Source organism: Manacus candei, unplaced genomic scaffold (genome assembly GCF_025592945.1).
Source record: "Manacus candei isolate 608988 ecotype Guabito, Panama unplaced genomic scaffold, ASM2559294v1 h1tg000014l, whole genome shotgun sequence".
Lineage (NCBI taxonomy): Eukaryota > Metazoa > Chordata > Aves > Passeriformes > Pipridae > Manacus > Manacus candei.
In genome coordinates, this window is record NW_026138062.1 from 43,451,040 (window position 1) to 43,462,868 (window position 11,829).

At 42.4% G+C, this 11,829-nt stretch overlaps 1 protein-coding gene across 1 annotated transcript; it reads right to left on the bottom strand.

Annotated features, from left to right (window-relative positions):
• Positions 1–391: 391 nt before the first annotated feature.
• Positions 392–5,364, bottom strand: FUT4 (fucosyltransferase 4). The gene has a single exon (XM_051778797.1). The coding sequence runs from the start codon at positions 4,944–4,946 to the stop codon at positions 3,726–3,728; it is 1,221 nt and encodes a 406-aa protein (XP_051634757.1). The 5' UTR covers positions 4,947–5,364; the 3' UTR covers positions 392–3,725.
• Positions 5,365–11,829: the final 6,465 nt, after the last annotated feature.

Here is an 11,829-nt window from a genome sequence, read left to right on the forward strand (position 1 = left end):
ACTACATGCTGAGTACCAAAATAAACATAGTCTCATTGTGAAATTTAAGGAGGAAAAAAAGAATCTAGCCACATTCAAATTCTCTGTAGGTCACAGGACAGTTTGTTTTTTTATTTTGTTTAAAATTATGTTTTTCCAACAGACACCAAACTTCAATAAATGTTCCTTTTCATATGGAAAATAACTCAGCACAGACTCTCCTATGAAAATATTTTTCTCCTGGCACAACCAGATTTCATGACTAACCTCAAATGGTCTGACTACTTTGAGAACAATCAGCCACTTTTATTGATTAAACAAACATGAAAAGACATTCATTCTCTTTAAAAAGCAGTTTTCCACAGCTTTTGTAACACAGAAGACAAATAAAAAATAGGGTCATTTTGCACTATTTCCTTTCATTAATTTTATTGAATGTAAATCTATATAATTAAAATTAATACAAATACAAAGTAACTTCATTCTATGAAGATCAAGACACCTTACAGTATAAAATTCCCTGAGACATAATATGCAGCTTGAAGGATCACATAATTCTCTATTCCATTTACATTATTATCAAAAAGTAATGTTATTTCTTTCCCTTATAAAATCCAGAAGATAACAATCTTCCTTTCTCTCCCTTCACCCCAATATTTTAAGGCATGGAATAAAACACACTTTCAAAATGTATTCAAAAAGACTTTTCTACTTAAAAGAGAAAATAACTTTGCTTAATTTTTACAGATGGATTGTATACATCATCTGCAATGTCCTGTGGAGTCTGGTATCTGATCTATGGTCCAATTTGCTCAGGTAAACTTTCTCTTTAACATTCAACTGGAGCTTGACAAAGTGAATTACAAAGGCAGTCCCTAGCCTGTAACAGTAGACTATTAGCCAGTGCAGTGGATGAGCCAAAAATCTGAGATTTATAGAGATGTTGTAATACTGACTTCATCAGCTGTAGGCCTGGGCTGAGTTTCCTTCCAAATGTAAAGGGGAAAATGCTCATCACTAATGTGAGAATGATGAAACTAGAAAAGGTTTCTCTTCTCCCAGTGCAAGTGCTCTGCAATAATTACTAAAAAACTACAGTTTTCACTATACAAGTCTTGAAAATTCTCAGTGTATAACTTACAAATACTGTGCAATTGTGATCACTTTATTCAAACATGATGCTTTAACTGTTACATAGCTCTTTTCTGAATTTTACGAAATTCTAATTCCTCAGAGATTTCAACTGTTTTTCTTAGAGAGACTGAGAAATATAATTAACATTTGCAATCTCTGGAAATTTCCATTCCCCTGTAGCCTGATCTTCTGCTTGTGGCGTTATTAATGATTACACGAAAGAACTGCGTACCCGGAAACTTTCAGAAAATGCTAAAAAAAATGAGGACTGAAAAAAATGCACTATTTTCAGCAGATTGATAAAAAGGAGTGCAATCTTAAATATTAGTTCACCACTTTTGAGATTGGGCTCTTGGCTACATTTATATGAACTGTGATTAAAAAGTGAAGGGAAAAAAGAAATTATAAATTCAAAGGGAGAGAGATGCTGTCATCCCAACACTTAGCTATTACTGTTAATGCTATACTTATATCAGATTTTTTAAAATATTAAAAACAATGTTATGGGAGTAGCAACCACTGGTAGAGAAACAGATGAGCGTACCATGAAGAACATGCTTTTACTTTAAACAATCACTTTAGACCTGTTGAAGTAAAAGTGCAGCATTAGGTACCATCCCTACTACATCCCACATTGTGTAGACCGTCTTCTTTCCCAGTAAATATTCTACAATAACTCTGGTATTAACAACAGAAAGCTTCATGGAGTACTTTCAGCCATCCTTCCTTGCACAAAAGCAGAAGGGAATAAACACAGAAGCCTGCAAGATCTGATCTGGTAATCTTATGCAAATTATTAATGAACTTCATTATTATTATTATTAGTTCTTTTTCCAGTAATCCTTGGTTCCATGCTTACCTAATCATGGGAAACATCTAATTTAAAATAAATTACAGGAGATTCATAAATCTTAAAAGCACTCACCTAACAACCCATACTGCTTAAGACAAATCTAATCCTTTTCTAAGCTTAATATGACTCACAAATGCCAGTAAATTCACCTGTTCTTATGCCAATCTCTTATTTGCAACTGACTTTCTTCTTTCCCCATGTGTTTTGGGCCCATGATTTTATTCTGAATGAAATCTCTGAGGAATTCCGTGAATACCTTAATTGTTTGGGCAGGACCCTTGTGGGTTACCATTTTTTTCCTGACAAACTTTATAGTTGCAAAGGGCACTGGGGGCTCAGTTTCCCGAGGATGAGTAATTGTAACTGAAGTTTCTTGCTGGATTTCACCGAGTTACATGTAACCAAAAAGTAACCACAAACCAACTACTAAGATGACTCCAGCAAAACGTCAGTTTAAAAGTGAATAACTACTATAAATGTTCCCAACAGGCACGGAGAGACGAAGTTCTATCTTAAGAACCTATTTATCCATTAAAAATTTGAGCTAGAAAAAAAACCTCAAAAACAAAGAAAAAAAAAATTGTGAATGCTTCCTATTTGATATTCTTTCTTCACACAATCTGTATTTTACCAACAGTCTAGATCTTATACTCTACAGTAATTTTCTTTGAAAGGGAGAGATTTGGGAGTTCTGGAAGAGTTTTTGGTAATTATTACTTTACAAACAGCAAAGCAGCATTCTGAGTAGTCCGTCACCCAGCATTTTTAAAAATGCATGCCATAAACCTAAACAGTTGCTACACAATAGCACTGTCTATTGATACTAGAGAAATAAGTTAGCCTTTCTGTATACATATTCAATATAGTAATAAAAACCCTGCCATTCTCAGCCTTTCCCTGCATTTTCTGCATGGCAATAAGTTTGCAGAGAAAAACATGGAAATTCCTGTAAACATTTTCTAATTCCTGAATAAAGGGAAGGTGGAAATGTACCGACTTTTTTTCCTACAGTCTCTCTTTTCCTGTACTTGAAGTTCTACTCTATTTTCATACAGGATAAATGTGCCCATGGTTTCAGTAGGCAGTGGAAGAAATACTTTACATCATCTGAGCTGTTTGTCCACTCAGCTTCAGTCTCCTCCCATACACTTTTTCCTAAATGGAACAATTATTTGGTTCGAAGCATTATTAGCTGACTGCTGCAACTTTAAACATTGCTAAAAGGTGCTGCTGTATCATTACATTCTTACATTCAAAACCTGTGGGTCAGAATTGTCTGCAAATAGCTTTCACACACATAAAAATCAGTTAAAAACATTCACTTTTGTCTTAGGAGTACAGAAAGTCAGCACTGATCATGTATCCCCTGCAAGCAGAGGAAAGTTTCACAGTCCAGGAAGTTGTCATAGCCGACAAAATTAGTTTCAGCTGCACAGCTGAAGAACTTGGCATCAGATATTCATGTCGAGCTGTGCAGAACTTTAAAAAGTTTCAGGTCTGTGGGACTTTTCAGAATTTAACTTGGCTCTTTAAAAATCATCTGGCACAACACTTTTCTGTCCTTTCATAATTTTCCCTTTAATAAAAATCTTACTTTTGTAGGCTTTTCACAACTCGTTTTCCTGTACCTGTGTATTTCTCTCACTGATGACAGGCATCTGTGTACTACCTTGGCTAATGATTTCTGTTAGACCCATTCTTCCCTATATCTTGACGCTGGCCCAGGCTGTTTCCAGGCAAGCCTCGCCAGCCAGGAACATCAGCTTTCAAACCAGGTGGCCAGATTTTGTACAATCTTGATTTGATTCCCAGCTGCTCTAACGGCCTCACAGACCTTGCAGAAATGCTCGTCCCAGAACGAGGTGACGTGGACTTCGTACTTCTTCCTCCAGGCAAAGTACCGCCTGTAGTTCGGTTTGTTTTTATCGAGGAATTTCAGATAAGTGGCCAGCAGCCGGGGGCTGGGGAAGTCGTCGACGTGGATGAAGGAGTCGGGGGGGATGAAGCGCTCGTAGTTGGCCCTGCGGGGTCCGAGGACGACGGGCACGGCGCTGGCGGAGAAGGCGTTTCTCCAGAGCTTCTCGGTGATGTAGTCGGTGTGCTGGGAGTTCTCGAAGGCCAGGTAGAACTTGTAGGCTGAGACGGTCTCCACCACGCCGCCCTCGGCCAGCGCCAGCCCCCGCGCCCCGTACACGTCGATGGGCAGGTGCTCCTTCAGCTGGCGGTAGTAGCGCACCCGGGCGTGCTCCTCGTTCCAGTTGCTGATCACCCAGGCCACCAGCCGCGTCTTGCGGGGCAGCACGAAGGGCCGGGGCGCCGGCGGGGCGTAGAGGTACCCGTAGGGCACGAACACGTCGGAGTCGCGGCGGTAGGACATGGTCCAGTTGAAGAGCCCAGACAGCCCCCGCAGGCCGGGCGAGTGCGAGGGCGACTCGAAGTTCATCCAGACCCAGCGCTGGCGCGGGGGCCGCGGCGGGGACCCTCGGGGCAGCCCCCCGGGGCCGTGCCGCGCCAGGTCGCGGTGGTGGAAGAGTACCGCCTGCGCCTCGGCGAACCGGCTGCGGTCGGCGCTGAGCCGGCAGCCGCTGATGTTGTAGTGCCGCCGGCAGTCGGCCAAGCGCCGCGGGCGGCCAAAGGGCTCCCACCACAGCAGCACGGTCACGGCCTCGCCGCCCGCCCGCGCCGGCTCCCGCAGCGCGGCGAACAGGGCGAGCGCGGCGGCGGCGCCCAGCAGCCCGGCCGCCAGCGCCCAGCGCCGCCAGCGCCGCCGCCAGCGCCGCCGGCAGCCGCCGGGGCAGCGCCGCGGGGTCGCCTCCATCCCCGCCGCCCGCTGCCGCCGCTCTGCCCCTCGCAGGGCAGCGGCGGCGCCGGGGCCGGGCAGCGCATCGCGGGGCTGGGGCAGCTGCCGCCGCCGCCGCTCAGCCCCCACCCCCGGCCCCGGCGGCGGGGAGGTGCTGCTGCCGCCGCCCCTCCCGGCCATGCCGGCCTGTCCTCCCCACGCCGCCTCCCGGTCCTGGTGCCGCCTCGCCCCACCCGCGCTCGGCCGCGGCCGCAACGCCCACGGGGAGAGCGGAGCTCGGGCTCACGGCGGGGCTCCGCCGCCTCACCGCCTCCCCCGTGCGGCTGCTCCGCCACGGCAGCACGGCGGCTGCAGAGTAGTGACAGCGGCCCCGGCTCCCCGGGCTGCTCGGGTGCTCATCGGCCAGCTCGGCGCTGCAGAGGGAATTTGTGTCCCCGCAGCCGGGAGGGGTCTCCCTGGGCAGAGCCGGGACCCCAGCACGCACAGGAAGGGTCGTGGGGAGGCTCACGGGGGCTCAGGGCATCCGAAACTTGGGACCTGTGCTGGATTGACCGTGGCTGGATGCCGGGTGCTTATCACAGGCACTATATCACTGCACTCGTCAGCTGGACTGGGGAGAGAAAATATAACTAAAGGCTCGTGGGACGAGGTATGGACAGGGAGAGATCACTCACCAGTTACTGTCATGGGCAAAACAGACCCGACATGGAGAAATTAACTTAATTTATTGCCAGTCAAATCAGAGTAGGATAATGAGAGATTAAACAAAACTGAAAAACACCTTCCTCCACACCTCTCCCTTCTTCCTGGGCTCAGCTTCACTCACGATTTCTCTACCTCCTCCCCGACAGCAACACAGGGAGATGGGGAACAGGTGCTGCAGTCAGTTCATCACATGTTTTCTCTGCTGCTCCTTCCTCCTCAGGGGAAGGACTCCTCACACTCTTCCCCTGTTCCAGTGTAGGTCTCCACAGTTCACATTCAGCTCGATGTTCAAGTAGGCCCTGGGTCATTTCCAGCGTAATTCTTTATCAGCCAGCCAGTTCCCTGCCTGTACAGTGGTGGGAGTGTTCTGCTCTGCATGCAGAACTTGTTCTTTCTGCTTGCCAAACTTCTCAAGGTTTCTGTTGGCTCACTCCAAGTTTATTAAGGCCTCTCTGAATTGAAGTGTTACAAACCAAGACATCAGACCTGATTTCCAACCTAGTAATTTCTGAAAAATAGTGAGATAGTTAATATTAGCTGAAAGTCTCTTCGGGCCATAAATGTAGCATCTGTCTTGACAAATAACACTGATTTTAGTCACAAAATGGGAATATGGGAAAGTTACTTTACCACAGTAGAAAACTGCAAACAAATACAGAAATACAATGCTAAGGGAGAGTAAAATCCTCTGAGGCCTTGAGCTGTACCTAGATTCAATCTAGAGCACATCCAGTACAATGAACATTACCTAAAAGGAACACAATCCCTAGTCAGTCTTAATTAAAGATCCAAAGTGGTCCAAAACCTCTTCTGTTAGTGATTTTGAGTATTTAGACATTTTTGCAGATTATATGAGAAATTTGGGGCTCATGAAAGCAAGCAGGAGATCTCAATTGACTTCTGTGGAGTTCTGATTCACTCAATAAATTTGATCATATCAGCTACAATGACAGTTCTTATTTTCCTTCAGGAACTTTCAGCACTGATATGTGACTTTGGAGGAGTCTTTGTCTAGTCATGTTTTCATTTCCATTCCTTGAAGATTTGCTGCTAAGCCATTCCAAACCCAAAGCCTAACTAGTTACATTGATGATGCAAAGTCTGATCCTGCATATGGTAAGTCAATAAAAATGTCGGCATTAATTTAGCATTTAAAAAATGTTTCAGGACAACTCAATATGGAAATCTTTATAGGCCAAGTAGTGACAAATTTGAAACAAAAAAAAATGTTTTCCTTGTGAGGATTCATAGCAAGAGTTGCCTAGATACTTTTGGTTTTTTGCAGTCTCACAGTGAAACTTCAGTGTGATGTTCAGCTGCACTGCAGTGGCATCCATATTAAGACTATTGTCATACAGAAACAAATCTGCTGAATTATTTAGCCTGAGATCAAAACAAGGCTTTCTATGTTCCTCAACACAACATCAGCTAAAGCTCTATAGTGCGTATGAAAGAAAGCTGAAAGCTATTACTGAAATCCACACTTAGTTGAGATTGTATATGCAGCATGAACATCTGGTATTAAAATAATTCCTATTTGTTTTGTTATGATAAATAAGAATTATATCAATTCAAGATGAGAAGACAGTAGCCTAAAATATTTCCATGGGTAATATTATCACCTTAAGTTAATTTTCATGTTACACCTGCCTCTGTAAAAAATAAATATGTGCTTACATTTATATTTACATGTTGTACATAATTCACTAGTTCAAAAATCTTTATAGAATTTATATGGAGAGTATGATAAAACCTATACTTAAAACATATTTTAGAATTTTTACAAATTACAGATCTGACTGTTTTTGTTGCTGCTGTTGTCAAACCCCTCACAATATGGGAAACAGAAGAAATATATTTCAATTATTCATCACAGTCACTACTGATAGATGTGCCTTCATCTACAAGTCTAGCAGCCTCCTCGAAATTTTGGTGTACTAAGCTTAAAAGCCAGATGCAATGTGTTGCTGTAGAGTGACCTCACGGCCAGGACCAAGATTAGAAGTTAGGTGTCCCCAGATGTGAGTGTAGGTGTGGAGTTTCTGTTGATTTTTTAATGTCTCATTTCTCTTCTAGAGAATAAATACCAGCCTGGCAGCAACACACATCAGCTCCAATTTGCCTCTTTTCTGCCATAATACACAGCACATCTGTGGCACAATCACATCAGTTACTCTGTGCTGGTAGGGTTTTTTCAAGCAGTTTTTTTCTCGGTCTGACTCAGGAAAAACTCCACAGACATCACTGAGAAGTACAACATGACGAAGGTTCAGTAGCATTGCCAGAAGCTTGAAGACCTCCCCCAGGGAACACATCTGGTTTTGTCTGCTTTGGAAATAAACCAGTCCAGGAGATAGCCCCATGTACTGAGGACCACACAGACTCCTTGGCACTGTATACACAACTTGAAGAACTGTGCTTTAACTGCTCTGTGGAAACCACAGTAAGTTCTCATGTTGCTGATAGTCAGGAATTAAAAATAAAATGCTGTCTGTTAGTAATGAAGTTGTTGCAAAATAAAAAAAATATTTTGCTTAATGAAGGTTAAATATTTGCCGTTTCTAACAGCAGTAAATGTTTTCACCCCGAGCTTCCTAACTGGCTTCCTCTTCTACTCTGACTCACTCTGTTTTGTCACACTTCAGAAATATTTAAGCCTAGAAAAGTCTTTGAAGTTATTTGTCAACTGTCTTACAAATGCAGTTTAAAAGGGACTGCAACACATGGTTGTGTTTTCAGTTACAGCTATCAATCCAGACATTCTCTCAACCAGGGAAACCTTGTGGAGTTTTTCATCTTAAGAAAATATGATCAGCTTCAAAGAGTAGCAGGATGCTATCTGGTACCAAAATGACACTAAGAATTACTTTGAAGTCTCTTCTTCATAAATAGTCCCCATGGTTTCAATGCAAGTTTTTGCCAAGTAAGAATCTAAATCCTGTATGAAAGAGAGTGATATAAGTTCTGTTTTGTATAAATTGCACCCAGCATAAAGTTTAAATGCCTGTAATTTGGTTACCTAGTGTTTCATGTTCAGGAGTATGATCTTTCTGCTTGGAAGGATAAAATTCTGAAATATGAACAGAGATAAAAAAGTGAGTTGAAAGCTGATGCCTGTCTTGTTTGAATGAACAGCTTCTGGTCAGACAAACTCACATTACTGCACATGCAGCAAATGTAATGTTAAATATTCTGCCTCACTACAGTTCCACTTGTGGCTGTGAGCAGGGTTGGATTAAAACTATGTGAAGTTGACATTTCCAGATCAAGGCACAGGCAGGAACAAATGTGCTGTGCACTCTGTGAATGGAGGATCTTGTCCAGAACACTCTTCAATCTTCCATTGAAGCACACAGCTTTGTGGTTCACCAGTGTAGACCGGAGCCAAAATCAGAGCAGAAAATTTTCCTACCAAACCCCCATGATCTTCAGACACTTTGACACACATGTGGGTACCAGCAAGCCAGAATCTGTCTCTATGGATATGTGCTAGTAGATATCATTAATTTCAATCTTCCTTGGTATTTTTGAGCACTAGACTGCATTTTACGCATCTTACAGGGATGTGCAGCCAGCACCAATGCTCTCATTTTACCCAGTGAGCATCCCCCAAGCCAGAGAGCAAGATTTGTTGTAAAGCTTCTCTTCAAACATCTTTGAACCTCAAGCACTGAGGTCATGTTTCAGTCTAGGAGACAAAACTAGCCCTAATTTGAAGTAAATCCCCTAAACCACATATAATCTAGTTATGGTTCTCTCAATACCAATTGCTTTAATAAATTGACCTCCTCCTATTGTGCTTCATTACTTAATAATGAAGATGTAGCCTTTGAAAAATGTAAATGTTTAAATACTGGTATTAATACATGCAATGATATTGTGATATAAGCAATGATTACAATTGTCCTTCAAAACACTAGTGTTTAATTTGGCAATGAAATAGTAAAATTAAAAAATAGAAAAGGTGAGCTGAACAGTTAGTTCAGTTAAAAGTCACTCTGATAAAATGTGAGTACAGTTAATTTAAATTAACCAACACCCTATTTAATGAAGTATTATAAATATAGTAATATTAATAACATTACTGTAATATTATGCAATGTTATATTTAAACAAATTGCTTTGTTTTATTCAACTAAAAGATGAGACACATAAAAAGGTCACAAATATGAATATATCAGACTAAGTATGAATTACCTAAGCCTCATAATTGAAGTAATATATTCAGTAGAAAAGACCTAACAGGCCTCTGTTGTACAAGGTTGCATAAAAAGGGGAAGAGAGAAAAGGAGTAAATGAGATTCACAAATCTGCTTTTGTTGCAGTAAAACTGAGCTATCAAATGGAAATGCTGGAAAGAGTTGGCTTGGAGCCAAGTGAGTAGTTGGTTTGGGTTTGGGTTTTTTTTCCCCTTCTCACTGATACAAAAATAAAAACGAACTTTTAACATCAGAGAAGAATTCCAGACAATTAAAGAACAAAAATCCAGTTTCATTCACAGATAATCGTAAAAAAAGCAGCACAAAACAAAGTCTAGCTTCACAAAGTTGTCATTGAGACTTCCTTTTTAAAATATTCAGTGTGGTTTAGATACTTCCTGGGGATCTGAGAGCCCCAGAGACAAATACCATCTCCACCTCTTAGGCAAGGTTTTGGTAGCAGGAGGTGGCTTCTGTGAGAAGCTTCTAGAAGCTTCCCCTGTGTTTGACATAGTCAGTGCCAGCAGGCTCCAAGACAGACCCACTGCTGGCCAAGGCTGAGTGAGCCCTTCAGTGACGGTGGCAGCACCTCTGGGATAACAAATTTTAGAAGGAAAAAAAAGCTAATGCACAGAAGCAACTGCAGCTAGAGAAGAGAGGAGTGAGAATATGTGACAGAAACAGCCCTGCAGACCCCAAGATCAGTGCAGAAGGAGGGAGAGGAGGTGCTCCAGACACCAGGGCAGAGATTCCCCTGCAGTCCACGGTGCAGAGAATGGTGAGGTAGCTGTGCTCCTGGAGCCAATGGAAGTCCATGGGGAAGCAGAGATCCACCTGAAGCCCCTGGAGGAACCCCTGCTGGAGCAGGTGGATGCCTGAAGGAGGCTGTGATGGCTTTGGTGGGCACATGGTGTCCAGCCAAGGTCAAACCACCACACACACCTTAAGATAGATGTGAATTATCAGTCTGAGGTATAGCTGGGAATAAGTAGCTCCTTTATTTTAAATTATCCATCCATCCTAGTTAATCTTTTCATTGTAATCTAAAATTCACTGGAATTTTTCTAAATTCTCTCCTTTAGAAATTCAGTAACACTTGTTTATCCCACAAATGTGCTGGAGAGTTGTCTAGGAAGAGTTCTGGGAATGGAGATTGTAAGATAAGTGCTAAGTATTATTGATTTGGGAATGTGCTGCAATTATTCTAATAATATGGCAAAGACCAATCATTAAGTTGGACTGTCATGCTTGACACACTTCATGTCTCCCCTGGGAGTATCATTGGTGACCACATGGAGGGGCAGCAGGGGGTAAAAGTCCAAAGCCCAGACAAGGCTCAGCATGGTCTCCACATCGTCTCAGGTCTGTCCCACAGTATACCTTACCAGACAGGATATTGGGGTAACAAATGGGAGCTTCCTTCTCCCACAGCAGGGAGTCTCCAACTTCTATCACTCTTCACTTCCTCCTGCATGGATTAGGCTCTGCAAGCTCTGATGCTTTGCTGGAGAGAGCTTTCAGCCTCTCACCTGGTACCAAAGCACTGAAGCTATTAAAAAGCTACAAGGGCCACTCTTGTCTCTGATATACCCTCCAGTCATCAATGACCTTTCAAACTATCTTTTGTTCTGGTTTTATACAGTATCTATAAGGATCCACATTTGTTTCGTAAGTGGTACAATACAGAACAAACTCGTGATCATTTGGTGTTACATTGCTGTAATAAAAGTTTAAGAGTGAGAGTAAGTGGCAAGTTATTTCAGGTTTCATGCTACCTCTGTCGTTCTTTGATACTATGATAACTCTTATATAGAGAGGCCTATTTGTGTTAAACTTTCATTAAATCAGGCTAGATACCAAGTCACAAACTCTTGCCTTCTGAAATGCTCAATTTAATGGATGAATTCAGACTAAAGCATTATGAGGCCTGTTCAATTACATTACAATCCTGTGCTGGAACTGAGAATTCCTTTTCAACACAGAAGACTATGAAAATATCGAGCTTCACGGTTGCACTTTTGCCAGCAAGAACATTTTGTAATCTTTGGATTGTAACATCTTCATTGCTGGCTGAAATATGGATCAGATTTGGCTACTTAAAACAACAGATTGAAAATCAGTATGAGTATATGAATAAAACAAAAAAGAAGATATAGCTC

Coding starts and splice junctions, on each gene's coding strand:
- FUT4 (XM_051778797.1), bottom strand. CDS start 4,946: ATGGCCGGGAGGGGCGGCGGCAGCAGCACCTCCCCGCCGCCGGGGCCG.